The sequence below is a fragment of the Hemicordylus capensis genome, chromosome 5 (assembly GCF_027244095.1).
Source record: "Hemicordylus capensis ecotype Gifberg chromosome 5, rHemCap1.1.pri, whole genome shotgun sequence".
NCBI classification, from domain to species: Eukaryota; Metazoa; Chordata; class Lepidosauria; order Squamata; family Cordylidae; genus Hemicordylus; species Hemicordylus capensis.
In genome coordinates, this window is record NC_069661.1 from 239897193 (window position 1) to 239910950 (window position 13758).

The following is a 13758-nucleotide window of genomic DNA, read 5'->3' on the forward strand; positions in this document are numbered from 1 at the left end:
AAGGGATGGCCTAAAGGAAAACAAAACCCTCTCTTCACATGACCTAATGTGTTTGTCTTTGCCTGAAGTCCCAAATGAGCTGTTGAGTTTTTTGGAAGACACAAACTACTTGATACAAAAATGGTGTGAAAGTTCAGTATCTGCAGTGAACATAAAATGAAAGCCAAGTTTTCAGTAAGAATGGCAGATGTGGTTACATGAAAGGAAGAAGTCACAGAGTCCAGAGTAACCTTGAGCAGAGATTGGCCAGGGGTGGGGGGTGCAACTTGATGATAAATACCAAAGCTCTTATTGGCATAGGCTCTGCTCCTTCAGCACTGAAGGCAGAAAGCAACAGATTTCCTCACATGGAGATGCAGTCCTATGTGAAGGATAATGATTTGGTTGAAGAATTGTTACTCTTTATATTTCTGTATTACAGACATATAGCAGTCTGGTGGTGTTGGGGAGTTTTTGCACTGCATAGTAGCTGAAGACCTTCTCAAGGACTGAGCTGAAAGGTCTCCTCCCCCTCCCCCCCCCCCCCGCAATTTGGCCACACCAAAATGGAGAAATTGGAGGAAAATCCAGCTATTTTTAGGGGAGCAAACTGTGGGGGTTTTGCTGCTTGCGAGCTGTGAGCAGAGAACAATTGTTATGAGGTGGCCAACAACCAAGTAGTAGAAATTATTGTTATTGCAGCTGGGGGCTGCTTTTCTGGGCAGCTGAGGGTGTGCCATTTTTATTTCCAAGAGGTTCCCTACAAGTTAGGTGCAACAGGAAGCTGCTTTATACCGAGCCAGATCATTGTTCCATCTAACTCAGGATTGTCTGTATTGACTGGCAGTGGCTCTCCAAGGTTTTAGTCAGGAATCTTTCCAGGTCTCACCTGGGGAGACCAGGGATTGGATCTGCTCTGGCTGCTTATGAATGGGAGACTAGAAGCGTGAGCACTGCAAGATATTTCCCTCAGGGGATGAAGCCGCTCTGGGAAGAGCAGAAGGTTACAAGTTCCTTCCCTGGCTTCTCCAAGATAGGCCTCAGAGAGCTTCCTGCCTGCAACCTTGGAGAAGCTGTTGCCAGTCTGTGAAGACAATACTGAGCTAGATAGACCAATGGTCTGACTCAGAATATGGCAGCTTCCTATGTTCCCAAAGCAGATGCTCTGCCTCTGAGCTACGGCCCCATCCTCCCATGCTTCCAGCTCAGCTCTGGCATCCCCCTTGTCCACAATAAATATATTCTCTTCTGGGCTGAGACGGGGGCCTTTGTTGAGTAAGGATCCAGGAGCACCACCAACCTTGGACAACTTCAAAGGCCAGGAGTCAGAACCCACCCGGACTGAGTAAATGGGCCTCACCCCTTCCCAAGAGAAGACTCTGTTTCTTACAGAGGCCTTGCCTGATTTCTTAAGCACTGGCTTCGCTGGCGGTATCTCAAAAACTGGCAGGTCTTCAGGAGACTCCTCTGAGTCCATGGACAAAGGCAGGGCTGCATCTTCAGGTAGGTTGGAGGTACTGATGTCGGTTTTCCTGGTTTGGGCCCCCCTGGTGACATGTGGTTATCCTGGGTCTGGGTCATAAGTTCTTCCCAGGCTGCCTCATCTCCTAAGTGGGGAGGTCCAGGGTCCAGGGTCATGACAGAATATATTGCTGAGGCACAGGGCTGGAATTTGTCCGGTGAAAGGCAGAGATATATTCTCTGGGTTTCAACCAAACACCCATTGTCAAGGGCATATTCTGCTGCTCTGGATATCATGCAAGTTGTCATGGTTAAAATTTACCAATTCTTGTCTCATGTGCTTCATTGTTCGTATAGGTTTGTAAGAGAAGTAAGACGACCATTTGCTAAATGGGCACTTGGCACCATGGGATCCCTGGAGGTCACTAACTGGTCTGAGCGCTTTCTCGGTTCCTGCGAGACAGCTTCCCTTACAACAAGTCTGAATGAGGGCCAGTGACTCTACCATATATTTCACTTCCAAACATTTCTGAACAGATCTTGATAGAAAACAGATTTATTTGTTTTCCTTTACAGCGAACTAAAAATATCTAATTCTTCAAGATATTGCAGGGGAATGCTTGACATAGCTATAGATTTAGGGTGCCAGTTTAAACAACTTGTGCCTGAGTAAGTATTGCTGCTGGTTTGTTCCTATTTTCAGGCGGAGAAGGAGAGGGAGTGAGAGAGAATTGGAAGTGTTCTCCCTCCGCCTCCCCGGAGTTGCTTGCTTGTGGTCCAGCAGATGCCATAACATACACACAATTGAAGCCATGCATGCTATACCCACAAAGGAACAAATGTGCAGTCTTGTATTTGGAATGAGCTATTCCACATCCTAGATGAGGCCTATGCATAAGAACAGAGCACTGATCCATCTTATCCACTCCAGTGTCTCCAACAGCCGGGCTGGTCTTACACCTATGTAACCTTAATCTGTGTCTGCAGTCACCTTGGTCATGATCCTTCATACTGTAGTCTAACAACATCTGGCATCCAACATCTGGGATCTTGGTTGTGCCGCATATTTTCTGTTCAGCTGATGCCTGGTTTTAGGTTCTGCACTGAGTGAGACTTGGAAGGTAGTGAAGTTGGAGGCAGCTTGTGGCTAGATTTTGGTGGGGCTCCCACGCCACCACTAGCCTCTCAGCCGCCTAACCACCTGCCTGCCTCCCTCCCTGGTGCTGGCTCAGCTGCAGGCTCACTGCTGTCCTCGTTGCTGCTGGTCTCTGCCAGGCATGTTCTAATGACATCGTCGCCTGGTGCCATGCACCAGGCGGTGATGTTGTTGTTGTTGTTGTTGTTGTTGTTATTATTATTATTATTATTTTAGATTTATATCCCGCTCTTCCTCCAAGGAGCCCAGAGCGGTGTACTACATACTTGAGTTTCTCTTTCACAACAACCCTGTGAAGTAGGTTAGGCTGAGAGAGAAGTGACTGGCCCAGAGTCACCCAGCAAGTCTCATGGCTGAACAGGGATTTGAACTCGGGTCTCCCCGGTCCTAGTCCAGCACTCTAACCACTACACCACGCTGGCTCTCATGTTGTATGGCTGTGTCACCACTGGCGCTTTGCTGGTGATGGTGAGTCCACAGCAGAGTGGGGGCCGCAGACAGGATGGAAGATGAGCAGGTGGGTAGGCAGCTGTGGATGCAGGCAGTGTGCAGCTCTTCCCATCCTGTCCCCACTGGGCGGCCCATGTCCTCTGCACATAATACTGAATGGTAGACCCACCCCTAGAAGGTATCTAATCAGAGTAGCCCCTTTGGTGGTGCTGATCTTTTGGAAATCCATCCCTGTTGAGGCTAGAGAGGTTCCCCCTTTGTAGGCATTGAGACGCCAGGTAGAAATGTAGATTTCATTCATTCATTCATTTATTCATTCATTCAATTTTCCAAAAAGAACACACACAAAAACACTTTACTGCTGTTTCGGTGCTAGCTTTTAGGCTGCTGAGCTGAATCCTTCTGCTTTTATTGCACTGCAGTGGGTGTTTTTGTTTCACCTTTAAAAATTGTTAATATTGTGGTATTTTGTTGATGTTATTGATCTGATTGTTTACCGCTTTGGGCCCTTCTGGATAGATGTGGGATGTATGCTTTTTTAGAGATACATTTAAAAAACACACAGCAAAGAAGTGATTCTTAAACATTGTATCGTAGACCGGAACGCTGGTTTGTTTCTTCTTTATGGAATAGCACATATTCCTCTGTTGTGGCTGCCATGTGGGAGGCCGCACATCTTCTCCTGTGTTCCAGAACAGCTGGACTCAACATGTGGAAACCTGTGGAGATGCCTGACACTAGGGCTGCTCAACTTTGGCCCTTCTGCAGATGTTGGCCTACAACTCCCATAATCCCTGGCTAATGGCCATTGTGGCTGGGATTATGGGAGTTGTAGTCCACAAACAGCTGGGGGTGGCAAAGTTGAGCAGGCTTGCCTTACATCAAGGCAGGGTGCCCAGATGGAAAAGAGGACAAGATATCTGTGCCTTTAAGAGATGCAAAGAAGGGGAAATTCTGGCAGGTGTTGCTTGTTATGTAGGGCAGGGATTCTCCACCTTGGGTCCCCAGATGTCGTTGGACGATAATTCCCATCATCTCCTCAAACCTGGGTCCCCAGATGTTGGGCTACAAATCCCATCACCTCCAGCCAACCTTGGGCCCTAGATGTTGGACTATAATTCCCATCACCCCCAGCCTCAGTGGCCTTTGTGTTGTGGTCTAGGCACATATGAGGAACCCGAGGTTGCGGAACCTCGATGAAGGGAAAATAAAATCAGCCCCTACTGAAATTCTCTCTTCTTAGCATCTGTTAGTATTCAGAGAGCCTTTGGAAGGATTTAACTGATGCATTGGAACATTGCATCAAACATTTTCCGGAAGCAAGCATTGTAGTCTGTGGTGACTACAATGCTTGTATTGGCTCTGATGAAAATTGTTTTTATATATGAAGGATAGTGATATTTTCTGGCTTGCTAGGACTTCACAGGACAAGGTGCTTAACGCACAAGGCTGAAAAGGAATTGTGTCCTCTTTTCCACCTGGCCACTCTACACTGAGGGTCTGCCTGGATAGTACAAAGAATACCCAACTTCATCCTTGCCTTCAACTCCATTGGATTGACTGCTGTGTCCAGAGGCCAGGGTGGCATGCGTGTGTTGATCTCATAAAATTACCAAGGAGAGGGGAAGGGGAGAGATTGAGACACAGATAACCAGTAGCCACAAGTCCTCTGCCAGGTTTAGTTAGGACCTGAGTTGGACTGTCATTGGTCCATCTAGCTCAGTACCGTGTTCAGTGATTGGCCGTGGTTCCCGGAGAAGTCTTTTCCATTCCTGGTGTGGAACTCACTGTCACTGGAGCTGCCCAAGATTGAACCCATGATCCGATGCATACAATGTATGTGGGACACAGGAGGCTGCCTTCTACCGAGTCAGACCATTGGTCCATCTAGCTCAGTATTGTCTACATTGACTGGCAGTGGCTCTCCAAAGTTCCAGGCAGGAGTCTTTCCCCAGCTCTGTTTTGAACCTGGAACCTTCTGAATGCAAAGCAGATGCTCTACCACTGGGCTTCATCCCCATCCACTAGGTACAGAAAGATTTGCATATGTCCCTGAGATGGTTGTCAATAAGGGCCAATCCCTTCTTCTTTAACCGTTGCACCTAGTTCACTTGTATCTGGGCACAGAAGTTGTTTTCATTTGGTATTTAGAATCATTGACTTTTAGAATTGGGTGGGACCTTGGAGGTCTTCCAACCCCCTACTCAGTGCTGGAAACTGCTGCAGCAACCTGTTTGTTCCTGTTTATCCTGAAAAGGACTTTCGGCATTTTTATTCAATTACTTGACACCTCAGTTTGCTACCTAAGGTGACAATTCTGCCCTACCTCATGGCAGGGCTGCCTGTTGTATGTCTTATCCAGTGATAAATTTTGTAGACTGTAATCCCTCTAGGCAGAGAACTTGCCACCTTTGTACAATCTGAATTCTAAATAAAAGTATTAGTAGTAGTGATGGTGTTTGGCGAATACTACACTATTGTAGAACATTACATGGGAGGAGAGCTGGTCTTGTGGTAGCAAGCATGAATTGTCCCCTTTGCTAAGCAGGGTCCTCCCTGCTTTGCATTTGAATGGGAGACTACATGTGTGAGATCTATAAGATATTCCCCTTAGGTGATGGGTCGGCTCTTGGAAGAGTATCTGCCTGCTTGCATGCAGAAGGTTCCAAGTTCCCTCCCTGGCATCTCCAGACAGGGCTTAAAGAGACTCTTGCCTGGTGTCTTGGAGAAGATGCTGCCACCAGTCTGTGCACTGGTGCTAGATGGACCAGTGGCCTGACTTGGTATAAGGCAGCTTCCTATGTTCCTGTGTACTGCCTTTGCCTTAAGCCATGAGTTATATCATAGCAAAAGGGTGTCCAGGTAGAAAAGAGGACAGGGTCTTGTATTTTAATAGATACACAGAAGGGGGCATTTCAGCAGGTGCCACTTTCCCTTCCCCTACAGGACAAGTTATAACTGCTGGAATTTCCTCTTTGGTGCATCTGTAAAAGGTTGAGGAATCTGGCCCGTCTAGCTGCTTGACTGCTGTGGAGGAATACAGGGTCGTAAAACTGCAACTCTGCATGGTTCTTTCACTAAAAACTTGTTATCAGTTTTATACTAGTTTGAACTTGCATCAGCAGTATGTCAGTTCAATTGTTTGTGGCTTTCCCACAAAGCATTTTGAGAACTGTAGTTTGGTGAGGGTGCTGAGGACTTTTTACAGAGATTCCTTGCCCTCCCATCATCACAGAACTGTGGTTCCCAGGATTCCCTGTAAAGGATTGCTAACCCAGTTAAAGTCTGTAGTGGATATATCCCTCCTTTCTGTTTGCACTGCAGTCCACAATGTCTTCTTAATTTATGAAGAGAGCTTAACAAGATGCATTTTTCAGCATACCCGGGGCGGCCTTTTCATGAGGCAAGGTGAGGCCTTCACCTCAGGCAGCAGGTTAGTAGGGTGCCAAAGGGGCACAAGATGCCCCCCTCTGTTGCCATCAGAGCAGCCCTTTGAGACTGATCTGACCTACGAACGCTTTGCACAAAGTGCTTCTCCTCACATAGGAACATAGGAAACTGCCATATACTGAGTCAGACCATAGGTCTGACTTGTTTTTCTCCAACTGGCCTGAAAGCAATAATAATGACCAGGCTGGGTCCTTGCCACCACCTCCAGTTAATTGGCAACCCTAAAATATAATAGAGTGACCATAGAGAAAGACATTGTTATTTCACAGAAAGTGCCAGAGCAGTATGGTTTTCCATCGGTCTAGCTCAGTATTGTCTACATAGACTGGCAGCGACTTCTCCAAGGTTGCAGGCAGGAGTCTCTCCCAGCCCTATTTTGGAGATGTTGCCAGGGAAGGAACTCCCTGGTGCTCTTCATGCAGGCCCCATCCCCTAAGAGGAATATCTTACAGTGCTCACACATCACACTATTTGCAAAGCTTGCAAAAAGCACATGGAGAAAGAAGGAGGTTGCTAGCAACTTTCCTCCCCCCCACCCCGCCCTCTGCACTTTCAGAGCTTGCCAGGGCTGGTTTTGGAAGGCAGCTGGCCCCACCAGAAGCGTGGGGTGAGACAGCATTTTGCACCTTGTCTCAGGTTCTGCCATAACTTGGGCTGCCCCTGAGCATGGCCTTAGTAATGGGGGCGACATCAGAGTATTTTGCGGTGAGCAGAGTGTTCGAGAACAAGCCCTGTGTTTCATGGCTAGGGCAAGCTTTAAAAGATGCAATGGCCCACTGGTGTTTTCTTCACAGCAGCACAATAGGCTAGCCAACTCTTATAATGTCTGGGTCAGGCGCTGGAGCCCAGACATGCCTGGAAGTAGAACCAGGCACAAAGTTCAGCGCAGAAACAATCTATTCAGTCTAGAGCTGGAGTGAAAGTGCTCCAGTGAGAACTTTTGGTCGGATTTTAGGTGTGGGTTTGGGAGTTGGGGGTGGAACTGCCTTGCTGTGCTTTTGCATTCTGGGTGGTGGGGCAAAGCTCACTGGCTTCTTCTGGATGGTGGTTGACCTTCTTCAGAATGCAATAATGTCAAGGGAGGTGTACCAGGGATTCCCAGATGTTGTTGACTATGACTCCCACAATCCCTAGCCAAAGACCATTGCAGTTGGGGATGCTGGGAGTTGTGGTCAACAACATCTGGGAATCCCTGTTAGAGGGAACGCAGGCAGGAAGGCAGCTGCCAGATGAAAGGAGTTGAGAGGAGTGCTGAGTTTTTATCCTGCCCCCAACGTTACTGAAATGGTCCTCTACTTCTGTGGTCTACAAACAGAGTATAGAATTGGAGGAACATTTTGGCCCTTCTCTACTATTCATCTAAGGCAGGAATTTCCAAACTTGGGTCCCCAGATGTTGTCAGAATACAACTCCCACCATCCCCATCCCCAGGGATGATGATGATGATGATGATTTATTCAATTTCTATACTGTCCTTCCAAAAATGGCTCAGGGCGGTTTACACAGAGAAATAATAAATAAATCCCCAAAGGGCTCACAATGATGGGAGTTGTAGTGTGACAACATCTGGGGACACAAAGTTGGGAGCTCCTGATCTACGGTGTGCATCTTTAAAAAGAAAAAGCTGTGGAGGAAAATGACATTTTCAGTTGTTTCTCTCCAACTGGCCTGAAAGCAATAATAATGACCAGGCTGGGTCCCTACCACCACCTCCAGTTAATTGGCAACCCTAGAATATAATACAGTGTCCATAGAGAAAGACATTGTTATTTCACAGAAAGTGCCAGAGCAGTATGGTTTGCCATCCTCTACTTCCAACTTGACCTCCCACCCCATGGTAGATCTCTAATCCAACAAAATAATTCATGTGACTTGCACATGAGTAGGGCCACTAGAGCCAGTCAAACTGCTCCGAAACATTCAGTCACAAACCATGCCTTGTGCTTCCACGAGCATGCAGTAAAAGAAAACCTAGGTGGTACTCTGGAACAGTTCCAGTTATTTAAGGCTGGATACTAGGGATGTGCACAAAACAGATTTTATATTTTGTTTCATACTTGAAAGTACTGTAGATGGCCAAAAAATGTCATCGAAACAGCAACCAAACTGGTTGGTTTGATAGAACAAAGCTCAAATTGTTTTGAGTGTTTTGACCATAGGGAACACTGGGGAAACTTGAAACACCCAGTTGTTATCTATCTATCTATCTATCTATCTATCTATCTATCTATCTATCTATCTATCTATCTATCTATCTATCATATTTCTATACTGCCCAAAACTTGCGTCTCTGGGCAGTTTACAGTTAAATTAAACAATTAAAACCATTTAAACATTAAAATCCTTAACATTAAAATAAGTTAAAACCCATCATTAAAAGTATTGGAACTATAAATCTAATTAAAAGCCTGGGTGAATAAATATGTCTTCAGTGCCTTTTAAAATGTTGCCAGAGATGGGGAGGCTCTTATTTCAACAGGGAGCACATTCCAAAGCCCATGGACAGCAACAGAGAAGGCCCTTCCTTGAGTAGCTTTACAGACAATCTTAATGGGCAATGGGGCTCATGGTGAAGAAGATGTTCTCTTAAATACCCAGGGCCTAGGCTGTTTAGGGTTTTATAGATAATAACCAGCATCTTGTATTTTGCCCGGAAACTTATCGGCAGCCAATATAGTTCTTTCAACGCAGGAGTAATATGGTCTCTCCTAAATGACCCAGAGACCAACCTGGCTGCCGCATTCTGTACCAACTGCAGTTTGCGGACTACGTACAAAGGCAGCCCCACATAGAGCACATTGCAGTAGTCCAGCTTAGAGGTTACCACCATATGTATCACCGTTTTGAGGTCGTTCATCTCAAGAAACGGGTGCAGCTGGTATAGTAGCAGTAGCTGATAGAAAGCATCTCTGGCCACCGCTTCAACCTGGGACACCAGGGAGAGGTTCAGATCCAGAAGCACCCACATACTGCATACCTGTTCCTTCCAGGGGAGCGTGACCCCATCCAGAACCGGCAGCTCAAAATCATCTCCCAAGTTCCGATCCTGAACAATAAGTGCCTCCATCTTATCTTATCAGTTTGTTATCCCTCATCCAGCCCATCACCCCCTCCAGGCAGGTATTGCCATCAGCATACTGATGACATACTATTGGGTGTCATCAACATACTGATAATACCCTGCACCAAATATCCTGATATCTCTCCCAGTGGTTTCATGTAGATGCTAAACAATATTGGAGACAATATGGAGCCCTGAGGGACACCATAGGAGTGTGCATGAACTGTTCAATGATGAACTGGTCTGCCATGAACCAGGCTGGTTCAGTGGTTCGATCATGAACTGGACTGTCCTCCAGGAGAGGTGGTCCGGTCCGCAATCGAACCAAACCGAGCACAGTCCGCGGAGGACCAGTTCAAAGCATTTTGGCGGTTTGAGGAGCTATGCTTGTAAAGAGGAATCTCGTGAGGATTCCCCTTTACAAGCAAAGGGGAATTCTGGCTTTAAAAGGCTTCTAAGGGGTGGCCAGGGGCAGCGTTGAGAGGGGTCCATTAAAAGTAGCTGTAAGGTACTTACTGGTCTGGCGCTCCCCCCAGCAGCCCACCCACATGGCAGCAGCATGATTCCTGAACTGACCTGTCCTCTGTGGATCGGTTCGATGAACCGGATTGTGGACTAGCGATTTGGTTCTAATTCTGTCCAAATTCATACCAATCCTCTAAAATCGATCTGTGCACACCTCTAGTCTGGTGTGCTGGGCCCCATGCCCTCCCAGCTTTCCTTTGGGAGCAGTTTGCCTTCTTCCCATCCTCCAAGGGAGAGGACATAAGAAGAGCCTTGCTGGATCAGGCTCAAGGTCTGTCTGATCCAGCATCCTGTTTCCCACAGTGGCCCACCAGAAGCCTCTGGGAAGCCCACAAGTTGGAGGCATGGCATGCTCCCTCTCTTGCTGTTGCTCCCCTACAACTGGTATTGTCTCTGAACCTGGAGGTAGCCTATAGGCATCAAGACTAGTGGCCACTGATAGACATGTCCTCCAAAAATTTGCCTAAGTCACTTATAAGAAGAGGGCTTAGCGAATGAGCTGCTGCCGTATCCTTCAGAGACTGCAGCAGCAGCTTTGTCCTCTCCTACTAGCCAATGCAGCCACCAGGCCCTACAATGATGCAGGGGCTTGATGGACACTTCTGTTGGCCAATGGGAGCATCTGTGTTGAAGGCTGTGGTGGCAGAAGGCTGTCAGCTGATTTGTGCCACTGCTGTCACTGCAAAGGTGCTGGCCTTGGCTGGGTGGGTGGGTGGTGGTGGTGGTGCATGGGCCTTTGGGTCTGTGTCCAATCTGCTCCCCACTCAGTGGTGCCGGTTCTGACCATTGTAGGAGCCTTTCCCCCACACACTGTATATGGACTGTTGTTTCCCCTTTGAATAGGAGAAGTTTTTATGTGGTTATCAAACACAAATATGAAATTAAAGGAAGCAAATTTAGGCTAGACTCTTGGAAGAAATTCCCAACTGTAGGAGCCAGTGGAACACTCTGCCTCATGCAATGGTGGGCTCTTCCTTCACTGGAAGTTTTCAAATAGATGCTGGACAGGGATGCTGCAGCAGTTTCCCGCACTGAGCAGGGGTTTGGACTAGAAGATCCCCAACTCTAAAGTTCTGTGAGTCTAAATCCTTGTTAGGTTTCTTTCCCTCTCTTCTATGAGAGACAGAGAAGAACATAAATTAGAGGCATGTTAATTCACAAATCCAGTTTATTTCTGTCTCCTTAAAATTGCAACGTGCGTCAGCCCAGGAAAGAAAGCAATTATTCCTCTGCCTCACTGTAAATGCCTGGACTTGGACTTAGAAGTTGGAAATTTTTTAAGAAGGAGGGGGAAGGAAGGGGGGGAAAGCACCCTCCGAGTGCAGAGTCTAGGCTAGAATTCCAGAGGAAGTTGTGGGCCTCCAGCCCTGCACAGGAAGCAATCTGGGAGCAGGCCCTTAAATGCCAGATTCCAGGCAGAGTTTAACTAACCACTGACAGCTCTGTAAACAAAGCAGGGACAAAAAGAGAACAGCTTTCCCTTTTCTGGTAGTCATTTTTAGTTTGGGGGCCTGCAGGAGAATTCGCCTACATTTGTCTGGATGGGATATAAACCAAAAGCTGAAAGGGCTTTGCATATGAAGCAACGATAGAGGGAGAGCAAATATTTTATGGAGTAAATCATCAAGAAGGAGGTAGGTGCGTGATTAAATTGCAGAGATTAAGTCCCCCCTCCCCTCAAAACCCAACCCTCAGTTTTGCTTTGTGAAGCAGGATTTATAGCAAAATTGCCTTTGGCTGGGTGGGATTTTAAAGTTCCAGGTTAATTTCTCTCCCTCCAACCCCTCCCTCCCAGTTCCACCTTTAATCTTTCAAAAAATGCCTCTTATCTTTGTGCAAAGTTAGGAAGGCAAAACTTTCAAGTTCAGGATAGTATTTTGCTGGATCTATCTATCTATCTATGAAAAGTTATTAATCCTACTACATTTTCTTGCTCTAATTTCTCAAGGAAGACCTAAGATGTTACATTTAACTAATCTCATTTGCAGTTCCCGTAGCCAAGCTAGCATTCAAGAATATGATCTGCTTGTATTTCTTAAACGCAGTTGTTAATTGATATGTATGTTTTATATGCATGTTTTATTTTTTGCACAATCTTAGGGGAAATACAGTAAACTATTAATAATTTTTGCAGACAAAAAGCCAATTTGTGTATAAAATGGTACAGCTTAGTTTTAAAAGTTTGTTGACTTTCTTTCAAGCCAGGAAGTGGAATTCCACAATGGGTTGCATATGTTTTATTAGACATTTAATGAATCCTGTTTATCTCAGTGACTTTGGGAGATCAGGTTTATGGTGAAGGGAGTAGGAGGGAGAACTGAATTTGGAGCTGAATATAAAAGCAAAGTGAAAAGTTAATTTGCCCTCTGTGATAAAAGACATTCTTTAACCTCTATGCCTGGTCCCAACCTCTCTTCCTTCTTTTTTTCTTTTTAGAACTCAAGCTGTTTGGGGTTTTTTATCAGAGCTTGAATATACGCCATGGATGACTTTGAACGTCGCAGGGAGCTTAGAAGGCAGAAACGAGAGGAGATGCGCCAGGAAGCGGAGAGGTGAGTAATTTTATTTGGAAATGCTGTCTGCGGTTTGCTTTAAACAAAAAACAAAACTAAACAAAAAACCAGGATTGTATTTGAGACTTCCTCCAGCTAAGTATTGGGAGAAGGGTACATTTCAACAGACTGTGTTGTCCTGATGTTTACTGCTGCTAGTAATAAATAACGTTTCGGCATAGAAGAGACACAACCGTTCCTCAACCACTGGGCCTTTCTGTAAACTCCATTTGCCACCTCTTGTGCCTTGAGGCAGCAGGCAGAGATGAATCTTGTTTGGTGTTTATAGGCCTTATTAGAAGGGAGCAGGAGAAACTGGTAATAGCTATGTTTAAAGAGTCTAATTACTGTCATGTAGATGCAATTGTGTTGAGAGTGTAAGAAAAAAATTACAGGGTGTTTGAATAGAAGCTGGTTGGGAACATTTTTAATGTGTTCTAACAGTATATTATGTAACACTAAATACCATTACATATTATTAGTGGATAGAATTTCTAATTTCAGGGCAGCCTTTCAGACTAAATCTTAAGGAACTCATTCCTGTTTACTTGCTTTGTATTAGACCAGTGGTAAAGAAAGCAAAATTTGGTGCTAAAATATTTTCATCGGGGATAGGCAACTGGAGGCCTGAGGGGCCTGATCCTCCTCCAAATAGCCTCTAGCAAAGCTTCTGATCTCAAGAATGCTACTCAGCTACTAATGCATCCCCTATGTATGTACAGGAGGTCCTCTTTATTTGTGTGGGTTCCATTCTCGCCTGAAATCATGAGTACAGAAATTGCGAATAAAGAAACCTTACCCCTATGGGAATCCAGGGGTTAGGTTCCTTAAGCTTAAAAAAGGCCAAAAAAAATCAGAAACAAGAGGAATAAAGCACAGCACCTTGATCTCCAAGTCTCCAGCTTTCCAGCAAGGCCCACTCAAATCAAACCCTCCAAATTTTCACAAATATTTGCAGATTTTTGTGTTGCTGGAAAAAGAGCCACAAAATGGCTCTGCGCTGCAAAATGGCTGCTGGAAATGACAACGGAAGTGATTTCGAATCCCTCAGGAACTGTGGATTGGTGAATTTTCCCTGTTTTTCTATCCACAGATAAAGAAACTGGGTCTCTAAGACCCAACTG

The 13758-nt window shown here is 45.8% G+C and overlaps 1 protein-coding gene across 14 annotated transcripts in view; it reads left to right on the plus strand.

The window, feature by feature from the left end:
• The window catches only part of CALD1 (caldesmon 1), a 306807-nt gene that overhangs the window by 133646 nt on the left and 159403 nt on the right, over positions 1-13758 (plus strand). For 12 of the 14 annotated variants that reach the window (XR_008307722.1, XR_008307723.1, XM_053251783.1 and 9 more), the window contains exon 3: positions 12519-12634. Coding sequence is in view for 12 of the 14 variants with exons in the window: in XM_053251783.1 (XP_053107758.1) it covers positions 12564-12634 (71 nt within the window). In the remaining 2 variants the exon portion in view is untranslated. Of the gene's footprint in view, positions 1-11553; positions 11721-12518; positions 12635-13758 lie in introns of those variants that run through there. The other 2 variants (XM_053251777.1, XM_053251775.1) reach the window with 2 other exon arrangements.